Source organism: Rosa rugosa, chromosome 1, assembly GCF_958449725.1.
Source record: "Rosa rugosa chromosome 1, drRosRugo1.1, whole genome shotgun sequence".
Lineage (NCBI taxonomy): Eukaryota > Viridiplantae > Streptophyta > Magnoliopsida > Rosales > Rosaceae > Rosa > Rosa rugosa.
This window is the reverse complement of record NC_084820.1, coordinates 17,348,404-17,362,440: the sequence shown is the minus strand read 5'-3', so window position 1 is coordinate 17,362,440 and position 14,037 is coordinate 17,348,404. Positions and strand designations below refer to the sequence as shown.

General features: G+C 39.2%; 1 protein-coding gene across 1 annotated transcript; it reads right to left on the bottom strand.

The window, feature by feature from the left end:
- Positions 1 to 958: 958 nt before the first annotated feature.
- Positions 959 to 3,361, bottom strand: LOC133727428 (probable N-acetyltransferase HLS1). The gene is made up of 3 exons (XM_062155009.1): positions 2,562 to 3,361; positions 2,248 to 2,453; positions 959 to 2,122 (listed from the first exon to the last, which is right to left on the bottom strand). The coding sequence occupies exons 1-3, from the start codon at positions 2,745 to 2,747 to the stop codon at positions 1,258 to 1,260; spliced, it is 1,257 nt and encodes a 418-aa protein (XP_062010993.1). The 5' UTR covers positions 2,748 to 3,361; the 3' UTR covers positions 959 to 1,257.
- Positions 3,362 to 14,037: the final 10,676 nt, after the last annotated feature.

The following is a 14,037-nucleotide window of genomic DNA, read 5'->3' as shown; positions in this document are numbered from 1 at the left end:
ATGCAGAAAGGTTTTTAGATCTTTTTTTGGGTGTGTATAGTGTATATATATAGTACATATAGGTAGAGAAAAAGGCACGTATCTATCAATGCACAGAATAATAATATCTATAATTCTAATTATGCCCATTATTATAGTTTGATTATTTGCCAAAAGATGTACCAAAGTGTCACAATCCAATTCCAATTAGCATATGTACCCACCAAGATGTCCCAAAGTCCAAATCAGAACCACCATAACTTAGAGAAAGCGAAGGCTTTGCTTAATGCTCATGAAGGAAAAGACTAGGAACAAGCAAAATATAAAACAAATAAACGTAGATATCTTTTAGTGCAAATGTGCAAAAAAGCCACATAGCAATTAAAAGCCGAAACCTTCCATCGATTTCATGATCATCATACGAAAAAAGCAAAAACAACCCAACAACCCAAAAAAGCAAATAAAAGAATCCCCGACACCACCCAAACCAAAAGTTGAAAGTTCATCCACAGAGAGTATATACACATTGTTTTATATATATATATATATATATATATATATATATATATGTGTGTGTGTTGTCATATGAAAATGAATGTGACATAAGTAGCACAATCCAAGAAAGTATCGTAAAGACTACTTTACCCTCCCTAGGGTTCAGTCCATTTTCATTACCAGTCCATTTCAAGCACTTTATATTCCCACTACGCTTAACTAGAAAGAACCTAAAGAATGTATAGTGAGCAAAAGGGTCGTCTTCTTCTAGGGTCCTCAGCATATAATCAAGGACAAATTATAGATATGGTATGCCCCAAAAGGTGATTTGGAAACCCTTTTGTTTTTTCTTTGCATGAACAATTTCAAAGGGATATTCTAAATGACAATGATTTTGATCACATTCACCATTAGAAAAGATCACAGAGAACCCCTTTTTTAAAAAAAAAAACAAGAAAGAAAGGTGAAACTGGGAAAGCAGAGATTGAGAACCACAAGAAACCAAGGCTGCGTTTTGGCCCAGACGAGGATCTAATCATCTGAAAAAGCCACTTCCATTTACAAAAGCTGGAGATGTAGAAGATTAGATTGGATTGGATATTCCCTTTTGCAACTAAAAATTAAACCAGAAAACAAAACCCATATCTTAATCTTCTTCTTTCCCCAACCCTGATCTTTGCTCACTCTACTCTACCAAGAACAAAAGTTACACAGAGGGCCCAAAAATCTACAAACAACCCGGGAAGATAAAAACAACTAGTTCCGATTCTTTACGTAATTTAGCTAGATCTCTCTGGGGTCAACAAAAATGGACATGCCAGGTGGCGATTTCGTCCAGTCACCGACAGAGCCATCACTATAGTCTTCTCCAAGCCGCTTGATGCACCATAGGTCCTCGGCGCACGATAGACTCTTCCAGTGTGGAATTCCCGCCTTAAGCGGTTCGTGGTTCGAAACCTCCGTAGCAACCACCCCACACCCGCTCTCCTTGGCCAAGTTGTGCGCGTGACCGCAAAGCGCCTTTAAAAACTTCGGCGCGCGTGGGCCTGCCCCGCCAAGACCGTAGAGAAAATGAAACCCGAAAGGGCGGAATACCTCCGGGACCGAAGGCAGCTGCAGCCAAGGGAGCGCCCGGTCCACGATCCGAGTCGTCTTCGCGAAAGTCCGCTTCACGCGCGACGCGCCTCGGACCTCGAGCTTGAAGAGGTCGTTACAGTTCCAGACGCTGATCACGGCCCACGACTCGGGCGGGTCGGCCAGGAACTGATCCGACCCGGGCCACGACTCCTCCGCCAGCTCGCCACGTGGCACGGCGAGGAAGGTCCCGAGGCTGAGGTTGTTGTTGAGGACGGAGTCAATGTCGCGCGGGAAAAATTCGGTGGTGGAGAATCGGCGGCGGTAGAGCGACTCGGCGTCGGAGGGAGCTAGCTTGATGATTGTCACGAGTTTCGAGACCTTGACCCGGTGAGCGAAGACCGGGTTGACGAGAATAGCGGGCGTACGGAACTTGGCGTAGCCGCATTTTCCGGTGAAGAGCTTAATGGAAGCTTGGTTGTCGTTATCGGTGGCCATGTACGAGTACTCGGCGCCGTTTTCTGCGAACCACTCCTCCATTCTCTTCACCAGCTTTAATCCTATTCCCATCCTCCTGTGTACCCAAGAGAAAAAAAAAATGAATTAGTTAATAGTATGAAAAGGAAAAAAAAAAAAAACGTTTGGTAATGGAGATGGAAAGTTTGGAAGGAAGGAATAAAATAGTGAGTAGATATGAACCTGTGAGAAGGAGAAACGCGAAGGCCTAAGATGTAAGCGAGCTTGGTGTAAACCGGGACCGGTTTGATATTATTGTCATCATTATTATTGCGGTGGCTAACTGTAACGTTTTTACTATTTCTAGAGTGTTTCTTGCCGCATGTAACGGTTTTGATGCAGCCTCTTACCATCCCCACTATCTCTTTCTCCTGGCCCAGCTCAGCGACCTAAACCATGTTCATGAAAAATAAACTGAGTTAGATAAAAGTCGTGTTTGGAAGAATCGGTAAAAAGAAGGGTGGCATATGTTGATGTTTATTGATTTTAATCATTACCAGCATGAGAAAGGCAGGAGAGTTTCGGACTCGGCAAATCGGGTCGCCGAGGAGGTCGGTGAAGAGGGAGACCTCGCCGGTGGGGCCGACGTCGCACCGCCTCTCGACGTCTTCGACGCCTGAACAGTCCTTGTTCTGGTCGAACTCCCTCACTACTAAACTAGAAAGACTTAAATCTTGTACCATGTTTGTGATCAGTGAACTCAGTCGGAAACTAGATTGCCCAATTTAGTAAGAGCAAGAAGGGGGACTGGATGTGAGGAAATGAGAGTGAGATATGGGGGGGTTTATATAGGCAGTCACGTATAACGTGAGTTAGAAGCTAAACGGCTAGAGCTTCGAAACTGGAGAAAAAGGCACAACTCATTCACATAAGCATTACAGCATCAGAGAGCAATACAAATCATAAATAGCACAGAGGCTTATTGAGGGCCCATCTCAGAAAACAAAATCCCCAATTTTCTTTAATAAAAATGGAAAAGAAGAATCGAAAGGTTGGGGATGGAACTTGGAAGGAGAGGGCCGTTAAGCTTTTCTTCGAGTTTTTAATCATTGACAGATTTTTAGCCTCTTAAATACCAGGCTTAAGGGCCTTTCCTCTCTCTCTCTCTCTAGAATCTCCACCTTCTTTCTTTAAATTTTTGGTTATTTAATCCTCACACACACTAAAATTAAAATAAAACCAGTACTGCAAACTTTTTAATTAGTTCGGTGGGATTTTATCTCCTTTTCTCTTCTGTCTCCGTCTCTGTCTCTTTTAAACTTTTTTCCTTTCTCTCTCCAAACCCAGTACTTCCACTATAGTAAATAGCCCTCAACATTCAATACAAATCGTGAACAGAAAAAAATAAAAATCGACAGAAAATTAAAAAGAAAGGATAGCAAATGGCGGCTATGGCTGCGCCTAGTTGTGTTTAGGTGTGTTGGTGTTAATTTCGGGTTTTAATGATTTATGTCTGAAGAGAAAGGAAGCGTTGCGGTCATGACCCCATTTGTAATCATTATCCCTTATAAAATTTTATCTCCATCTCTCTCCCCACATACACATATACATCATAGCCATGCATGCATAAAGAAGCGGGAAAATCAATGTTTTTTTGTTTTTTTTTTTTTTTTACATGCATGATATATATATATACCAGTGTTTTATACTGCTTTAAAGTATCGAGAAGCACAATTGAGAGTAATAGAACAGCAAATAATGACTAATCTAATAATTCTCGAGTTTCTATTCAAAATTTTCAATATTATGTCAACATTTCAAAACATTATATCATGTAACGAAATGAATATGGATCTATGTGTTATGCATGAGATTGCGTTGTGAGTTTACGGAGGTGAGACTCCCTGTATTTACGGCCGTCGGATTTTAATATCTGACAGTGAATACTGAGACAACTGAGTGAGTAGTGCTTTTGGGTCCTGCAAAAGCGGCTTTTTCCCGCTTTTAGGGTAGCGTGGCTTTTCCGATGAGAGCTCTAATCTAAGCATCGATCTTTATCATTCACGATAACATCATTTTTGGTAAGGTGACCAGCACCAGGTCTAGGTGTACGCCTAGGATTTAACCTATCTAGGGAAGGACAGCTAAACCCAGCAGCGCAGTCCTACTACTTGATTGATGACCTGCTAGACTTTTAACTCGATAAGGTCAACCTGTCAACTGTTAAGAAAAGTCATCGAATCTGAGCCGTCCGATGGTCATTGATTGACTGCCATAGCAGGTTGTTGCCTCTTTTGGGTTGTGCTTGCATGCAAATATCGGTTTCGACAATGATTGGATAGTTCAAGAAGTGGACACGTTACAGATTTATAATATTGGGTTTCACATTAACTAAGCTCTTATTAATCAAATCATTTCCTCTCTTAAACCTTTGTGTAATCACAAGTTCCATTATGCAAATATGGTAATGGACCAAATTATGGGGCATATTAAAGTTAAAGAAGAGGAAAATGTGAAAGCAAATAATAGACAGGCAGGTTTGGTATTGGGGGCATTTTATATGTACATTATTATGTACACTATACTAATTTATGTCTACACATATAAAGACATTTTTTGTAAGTTGGGGGAGCGTGCATATATAAATGTATATTTTAGGGTACACTATGGTTTTATACGGTCCCGTTCACCTGGTCACTAGCTGACCAGGGATTATATGGTCAGTGACTATCCGATTGAAATCGGACGGTTGACAGTTCTCTAACTTTTTAAAAGATAAAAGCTGTCAACCGTCCGATTTCAATCGGACGGTCACTGACCATATAATCCTTGGTCAGCTAGTGACCAGGGGAACATTTCTGTGGTTTTATATAGGGTTATATTGTTTGTTTTTTTTTTTTTTTGAGAATATAGGGTTATATTGTTGTGTTAAATTAATTCAATAAAATGTATAAAGAGACAAATTATTTCATTAAAAGAGGTAATGGGGCCTTTAATCACTTTATGTGGGTCTGGTTGAAGTATCTGTGGGGTCTAGTTTAGGCTTGTGGTTGTGGGAAGTGGGGGTCAGTGTGGAGATATATAATCTCATTTTAAGTTTGGATATAACCAACAATTATTGTTAGGGGTGGGCGCGGTTCGATACAGTTCGGTGTTAGGCCAAAACCGCAACCGAACTGCTTTATTCGGTTGTGCTATATTTAAAACCGCAATCTCATTTTTAAAACCTACACCGCTTACTTCGGTTACACCGTTTTGCGGTGCGGTGCGGATCGGTTTCAGTTGTGTTCGACTAGGCAAATAACATTAACAAACACTCAAACCTGCAGATCAACTATCAAACATTCAAAGTTTCAAACATCAACAATTTGCTCCACCTGTTCAACATTTCAAACCAAAAAGCAATTTCCAAATCTAAATCAAAGTTCCAACAGTCTAACAATCTGTTTCCAAACCAAATAGCTAACATGCAGCACAAACATAAATCAAAGTTCCAACTTCCAAGTTCCAGCAGTAAATTTAAAGTTATTACAAACCATAGTTGAAGAACTTAAAGGCAATAACATCAAGTTCCAAAGTCGACAAACAGAAGTTAGAGTTATTAGTTATTACAAACCAAAGTTAAAGCAGTTCATACTTGACTGAAACCGGAAGGGAACAAAAAAAAAACAGAAAGTTGGGTAACAGAGAACTAGCTCCAGCAGCACAACAATTTATTTCAAAAGGTCATTCCATTAGTCCGATTTCCAGCAGCTGCAACCTACTTCATCCCTCAAAGTCAGACACTTGTGTCACAACAGAGTCTAATGAAAACCAAAAACAAGAATCACAAACTAACATATATAAATATATTCAAATTAACAATTAGTGTAAAGTCAAAAATTACCTGACTCAAGCTTCTCAAGCTCACCATAAAGGTCCAACTCAGTCTTCGTCGGCTCTTTGTACTCATTGAAAGCACCTCTTAACCAATCATTGAGACAAACCAGCCCTTCAACCATTGTAGGAGTCAATGAAGCTCTAAATGGGTCAACAACCCTTTTTCCTAGGCTAAAGGCAGCCTCCGAAGCCACCGTTGAAGCTGGAACAGCAAAAACATCCTTTGCAATTTTAGACAAAACTGCAAACCTAGGTGAATTCTCTTTCCACCAATCTAAAACTTGAAATTTTGTATTGGCAGGGTCTTCGGCAGCTTCAAGCAAGTACTTGTCGACTTCATTCCTTATCTCAACCACATCTTTTTGCTTCCTAAGCCTCAAGAACTTGTTCATTGATGCAGCATGACTATCCTCCTCTCCGGCATTAGAAATTGATTGAGTAGGTGGCTGTGTAGCTTCAAATGACGCTTGTGCAGCCACAGGGTCAGAATTAGCATACTCATGATAAAGCTGCATCAATTTACCTTTAACATCATCTATCATCTCCAAGACCAAGCCCATGTCTTGCTGCAACAAAGGAAAAAAGAACTCAAGATACAATATTTTGTATCTTGGATCTAATACCACAGCAAGCAGCAAAATAGGGTTCAAGTCCTCCAACTTCAACCAATATTTGTCGAATTTTTTCTTCATTGATGCCCCGATGTTAACCATCAAAGGATCGACACTTTGGCTGCATTTTTCCAATTCTTCAATGATGGTACACATCCGCACAACAGGCTGGTTTGCAGTTACCACTTTAGTGCCGCTAAATGCCAAAGTTGCATCATAAAAAATCTTGAGAAATTTCACCAACCTAGCAGCCTTCTCCCAATCCTCATTTCTAGGCGGCCCGACCCTTTTTCCTCCCCCAACCCTTTCCTGAAAGTAGTTTTCGTACTGTTGGTCCTCATCTTCCAACCTCACAAAGGCCTGCCTATACTTCACAGCTATGTCTAACATGAAATAGGTGGAGTTCCACCTTGTGCACACATCTAAAGGCACAATACCCCCCTTGTGTTCAACCTTCTCTCTAGATGCACACTTCCTAAATTTCTCAAGCCTTGCAGGTGAACTCCTAATAAACTTAACAGCGTTCCTAATTGCATCGATTGAGGAATCAAGCTCCTCCATCCCATCCCTCACAATAAGATTCAAAATATGGCAGCAACACCTAACATGCAGAAAACTCCCACCTAACACTAACTGCTTCCAATTCCCAATCTTCTCCTTCATATACTCAATTGCAACTTGATTACTCAATGCATTGTCAACTACAATGCTGAAAACTCTCTCAATACCCCAATTAATCAAACAAGACTCCACCAATTTCCCTATTGTCTTACCCTTGTGATTTGGAATAACAGTGAAGTTTATTATTCTCTTATGCAACGCCCAAGTCTCATCTATGAAATGAGCTGTCAAGACAAGGTAATTGATATTCTGGACCGAAGTCCAGGTATCGGTGGTAAGAGAAACCCTCAGATTGTTCCTAGCTAAAAACTCTTGAATCTTTTCCTTCTCAAATTGGTAGATATCCCTAATATCTCTACCAATTGTCCTCCAAGAGGGAGGATCAAACCTTGGTGATGCAATTTTCATAAAATCAATAAAACCATGCCCCTCTACATGACTAAATGGCAACTCATCCCTCACAATCATTTTAGCACAAGCTCTTCTACATTCATCTGGGTCCCAACCCCTAGTAACTAACTTACCACCACTATCAGCAGAATCAAAGGAAAGAAATTTTTGCTTCCTAGCTGGTTGGTATGTCGGACACTTCTTGCATTGGTAAAGCATATGAGTCCTCATGGATGTCGTCCCATTTGATCTTGAGTCGCAAGCATACGTGGTGGGACAGTACTTGCACTTAGCCCTTGGTTTCGCCAATGGAGTACCATCCGGATTCTTCATCTTCTCAAAATGGTCCCATGCTGCAGACTGGTTCTTCCTCTTCACATACTCAGCTTCACTAATTGCAGTAGCAGCTGCAGAAGGTGGTGGGGGAGGAAGCATAAGCGGTGCAGCAGCTTCACTTGTAGCAGTTGGTGTTGTTCCGGTGCTTGACCCAGTTGGTGTCGCATTGGGAGTTTGCGATGCTCCACTTCCCTGATAAGAAAGTAAGAAAAAATCAAATCAGTAAAGAATGTTCCATTTGAAAACATCCATTTACTTCTAAAATCATGCACAAGGATGTTCAAATGTCATCAGGTTAATAGCAGAACACATTAATATCCACTCTTAAAGACTTAAAGTCCTATATAAGAAATGTCATAAAATTACAGAAACTTCTTTAAAGTCATGCCAAACCTTACATAATTAAAGTTCATAAACTAAAATATTGTTACAACCATGTAACAGATCAAAATGACAGCAATGTATCTACACAAAGTCTGCCCTGTGGACAAATTTAAAAGCCAAGTAACCTTCTCAAACAATCACTAGCGCTAATAACAAAACCAAACTGATCATGCTCATTTCAAAATCAAACAAATCGTCTCATGCTCATTAGAAGAACTGAAGAAGCAAGCAATTATTCATTTGACAACTAACTACATCTTCCTCATTTTAGTGAGCTCCATTATAATTGTTGAGGATGATGTATGATTATGATGAAAACGGATTCAGACCGCCGCTTGATCAACTTGGTAACATCTACATTAACATGACAACTTTTAAAGGAAACAAGCTTCGAAAATAAAGGAAAGATCACTTCGAAACATTCACGGAAACAAGCTGAAGTGCTTAACCCAAAATCGAACTGAAGAAGCAAGCAAGAAACTTAAGATCATATCGAAACAAGTTGAACCCAAAATCGAACCCAAGTAATATCAATCCGAAACTGATGCTCCCAAACAAGCTTAACCCAAAATCGAACTCAACATCAATTCAAAATCGAACTCCAAAAGTGATGAGATGAGATGAGAGCTGATGCTTTCCATACCGATTCCATCTAGAGATGAGATGAAAGCTGAGAAGAGCCTTGGCGTTGTCGATCAGCTGAGAAAACGCAGCAGACGAAGGAAGAGCAAATCAAAAACCAAGTCAAAAAATCCAAAGCAAGAGAAGAAGTTATCAAACAAATCAAAAACCAACACAAAGAAACAGATCGTGAAAGAAAAGATCAAAAGGAAGAGCACCAACTTCCTCTGATGGCTTTAAATCGGTTGATTTCGAAACCAAACTGTTGGGTTTGTCAAGATTGAGAGGCCACCGGCTTTTGATTTTGTCGAATAGTCAGGATTCACTTGCTTGGAGTTGGGATTCAGGTTGGGACGCGGTGGGCGCGGATCGAACAGTCCGCTTTTGATTTCGGCATCTATGGTTAGCTCAGCTGTGTCGAGAGAGATGAGGGTTGGGAGAGAGATGAGGGTTGAGGCGCTGTCGAAACTCGAAATGAGAGGCTGACTAAGTCAGCTAGGTTTTTTATCATTGAGAGTAATCCAGTGCAACAGGGAGTACATGTAACCTGATTTCCACCAATTAAAATTCGACACCCATTTAAAAATATATGAATAATACTAAATTAAATAAAATATAAATAATTTAAATAAATATTAAATATGCGGACCGGTTCTGTTATTTCCGGTCGGTTCTAAAGCTAAACCCGGTCCCGAACCGTTAAATTCTGGTCCGGTCCGGTCCCGTTTTTTTTTTTTTTTTTTGCAGTCTTCTTTCATCCGGTTCGGTCCCTGAGTCGGTTTTCCGGGCCAATTTGGCCGGTTTTTTATGTCCGGTTCGGTTTCTGCCCGCCCCTAATTATTGCTCCTAATATTTCTCAATACATATTAGAGCATCTTTAGTCATGTTAATCAATTTTTAGTTAAATTTTAGATAAAGTAGTTAAAAAGTTATTTTAGCTAGTCAATTTCAAAATATATCTATATCATTTCTCTCTATTTTAATGAATTATGAATTTATATTATTTTTTAAATAAATAAAAAATGTATTTATAAGTTACATATTACAACTTAAAATGAATCTTTGTAAATTAACAAAAATAATAGAGAGTTTCATCTCACTCTCTATATTTAGGAGCCTGATAACTAAAAGTTAAAATAGAGAGCCACTCTGACTCAAGAGTCTGGTGCGACTGCTAAAATAAAAATAAAAAATAAATCAACACGCTATCAAAATAAGTAAGAAATCAAAATAGAGTCTGCTATAGATGCTCTTTGTGACTCTTCTCCTTGACTAGGAAGGTTCCAAAATTGACTATGTATGGAGTAAAAGGTTGGAAATAGTAAGTTTGTTGCAAAAATAATTGATTGTTAAAATTTAATAGTTCTTTTTTTTTAAGAAGACAAAATTTAAAATTTAAAATAGACTAGTCTTGTTTTAGGGTTTTTAGCGCTTGGTGTGTCTATCCTATATTGTGATTTCAAATTTAATAGGCTACTTTATTACCAATATCAGTTTTGACTTGGGAGGTCTAATGACCAAATTTGTAAACTCCATGTTTTAGAAAATCGTTTCCATGAGTTCCAACCCTAGCTCTGCCGCCATTGGTGGGCGTTTAAGTAGCGGGTTGTCAGTGTCTCCCCTCTCGCGGTACGTCGAAGTGTACGAGCAATATGGGGTCTACCTCGGCCTTCCACAGCGGCTTCAAGCCGCACATTCTCCTAAGGGTGGGCAAGGTGAGGGGGGTGCAGTTTAAGGCCGAAACCGCAACCAAACCACTTCTTTAGGGTTGATCATATTTCAAACCGCAACTGCATTTCAAATGGGCTAAACCAATTAAATCGGTTGGACCATTTTTCGGTGGGATGCGATTCAGTTTCAGGTTGGACCTGGTTATTGTTTTTACTTTTTAAGTCTAGAAAATGAGACCCAAAATGTCTGACCCAATTTGACCCATCTTTTAAAATTGATACATTATGAAACTTAACAAAAAAAAATAAAAAACAATAGTTGAAAAGAAAGACAAACTGCATAAACATGATCAAACTAATATTTTTAAATCCAAAAACTGCAGCAGCCTTCATTGCCTAATATTAAACATGATACTAACATAAACACAAAAACATTAAAAAGCGGGTCTGAGTTGGACTTGAAACCGCAACGTATTCATGCAGGTCGGTGCGGTTTGGGAGAGAATCGGCACCGTTTTGTTTCGATGCGGTTTCCAACCCACTTTTTATGTTGCCAAACGGTGCAGTACCGTATATCCGATGCATAATGCCCACCCCTACCTTTTCCGACTGAGCATTTTTTCAATGAAGGCCCTTTGGATTTGCTCAGGTCGATCTAAAAAGGGTGGGTTAGGCATTTGTCAAGCTAGGCTTGCTGCTTTGGGGAGGCTTCGTACAAAGGATGTTTTGGGATCCAGGCTAGGTGTTGGTGTTCATGGTGGTGTCAACGCCCGGTGTTGATGATGGAGGTGCAGGGTCGTCTGCGTCGTCCTCTTAGAGATATAAAGTTTCAGTGGTGGGTCAGCTGCAATCAGCGTCATTCTTTTATGGGTTGGTTACTACTAGTCGCGGCAATACAAGATGGTGGATCAAAACCAAAATCGCAGCACTGGGTAGTGACGGTCTTTAATTGGCTGCCCAGAGCAGATTGGTGGGTGCCAACATTAGAGTTCTGGGCCTTGTGGTTAGGCTGTATTTGAGCCCAAAGTAGAGCCTAGTTGTTGGGCTTGATTTCTCCAAGGATTAGGATTTTGGACCCAAGAGATATTTTTCCTGATACTTTGCTTGATTTTGCGGCTACTACTTTTCTAGATTTGCTACTTTTATTTTTGGGTAGATTGATCAGTTCTACATTCTATCAAGAGTCTCAGTGTACTCACATTGTGAGTACCACAATTGTGTATATTGGCAAGTAGTGTGTTGTAGTCTGAGATGAGTCTATAATTGATTGGTGTACTGATTTCTTGCATGCCTAGATTGCAAATCACTTCTATCTTAGTTATAGGGTTTATCACAGCTCCCAAAATTATAAGGGATGTCATTTGAAACGATTGTAATCGTTAACTGATTCAATAATTTTTTTTTTCTTTTCAAAAAATGTCAGTCTTAACTCTATAACACATCCTTGCAGCCTCCACACGACCTTGTACTTATGATCGCAGGTCATCGATTACGATGTTATTTCAATTCAAGAGGTGGTGGTGTGGCTGAAATAGCCTCACAATTTAACCCTGCAAAATGTAGTTGTCAGTATAGAATAAGTAGGGATCGTTCAGTCCGGGGATTGTAGGGTACACCTGCACAAAAAAGTCAATTAACAAATAAAAGAATAAAATGGGGGGTTTTGAAATTTGATTCCTAATCTACTTAAAATAAAAACGAAACAAATAAAACTATCTACAATGATCGACTTCCCTAACCTAGACAAATACCACTCGGAAATTACTAAGTGTAAAAACAGAAAATCCATTTCAACATGCTACAAAAACATGCCCATCTTAAATGCCTAGATAAGAGCCCAAATGAAAAGCCTCAGCGGATCAATCCATTTATCTAATTCATTCTAATGTGGACTTGGATCGGAAAAGTCCTTATCAAGCCCAATACTACTAATTTTCAAAAACACTCAGCGTAATTTTCTTAACTAGTAGTATTATCTAACCCTCGAATCAACTCACACATGCAAATTAACCATTACACATAGCACTTATAACACGTAATTTTCAGAATCGTTTAATCATTAAAGCATGATTTTTACCACTCTTTAGAACTAATTACTACTTGTTTAACTCAGCGTCTTAACAAATAACAATTACTCTTGGCAAATTAAGCAAACACACAAGAACACTCAGCGTGATTCTAGCATGCAAACTTATTAACCTAACTCTAAAAATTACCTAAACACGTAAAAGGGCACAAGATTGTATGCATCATCAAAGAATTCTCGAAATCAACTCAATAATAAACTGAAAATCTCAAAAATATTAATAAAAATATTCTGAAAATTTCATGTCTCCAATTACACAACTAGCAAATCCAAACACACAAAACCGAAACAAAAATTGTAAGTAGCTAGAGTCATAGTTACACTTTGAAGCGTTTTCCCCAGCGGCTTGGCAACAATGTGATGAACTCGTCTCTGCTATGGTGGTGGAGCGTCCTTGACTCAGCTCTTAAGAGCTTCGTAGATTGATGGAAGGATGGTGGTCACGGTCTTGTAGGTGATGGAGGTTTGAGGAGTGAATTGGGCAGAATCATGGAATAGTTTTTGGCCAGGAAGTGATACTCTTGGTGTCAAGAATGGCTGCTATTTATAGAGAAATTCTCCTATCTTGTGATGCAATCATGACCATTCATCTAGAGGTGATTTCTCCTCCAGATTTCCTTGATTTTCTCATGACAGAGTCTTGATTTTTCTGATCTCTTTTCCCCTAAAAGGCTCACAATATATTCCTTGGATATCTCTTGAGTTAATCATGCAATGCTCCTTCTCTTTCCCTTGAATAGTGACCGGATACATCCCTTATTCATCTCTAGTATTTTCTGATTTTATTCCTTCCTCTTAAATTTCCTAGAATTTTGCACCGCAAACTCCACCTTTCCCTCCTTTCAATTGCACTAATTTTTTCTTCCAAGAGTTGTGCACACAACGAACTCCTATAATCAAGAAAATCAGAAATTAATTAGAGTCTATAATCAATAAGAAATAAGATAATTAGGAATAAATATTGACTGTAAACACTCCCCTTTTATCTCCACGAAATAAGAAGAATTTGTGTGAATAAAAACTCCTTGAATTTCTCCTGATTTATGCAAGTCTTCTTATCCTTCAAGTTTCCTTGATTTCATCACTCAAGAGTTCTCAATGGGATGAACTCTCTTTAAAACAAGAAAATCAGAAATAGGAAAGTTCAAAGGAAGAAAGTTTCCTAAAACAAAATAGGAAATATTTCCTAAAATGAAAGAGGAAAGTTTCTAAAATGACTTATCATTCATTTCTGCTCTTTTTCGCCTCTTTTCTCCATTTCCAACCTTGAAGTACTTAAAAACAGAAACTATGTTATAGTTAGTAATTTTAAGAGAATAACTTAGCCAAATGAGAGAAAATACATATTAAAAACGTCACACTTTGTGCTCCTATCAGGTGGCTGAATTCTGCTTCGAGTGAGTTTTATACCTTCCCTTGTCACTCTTCGATCACA

Bases quoted from the DNA above. Each gene is read 5' to 3' on its own strand.
- LOC133727428 (XM_062155009.1), bottom strand. From the start codon at position 2,747: ATGGTACAAGATTTAAGTCTTTCTAGTTTAGTAGTGAGGGAGTTCGAC. The intron at 2,454-2,561 runs GTAATGATTAAA...AACATGGTTTAG, and splicing joins CTCCTGCCTTTCTCATGCTG to GTCGCTGAGCTGGGCCAGGA. The intron at 2,123-2,247 runs GTTCATATCTAC...TTGGGTACACAG, and splicing joins CGCGTTTCTCCTTCTCACAG to GAGGATGGGAATAGGATTAA.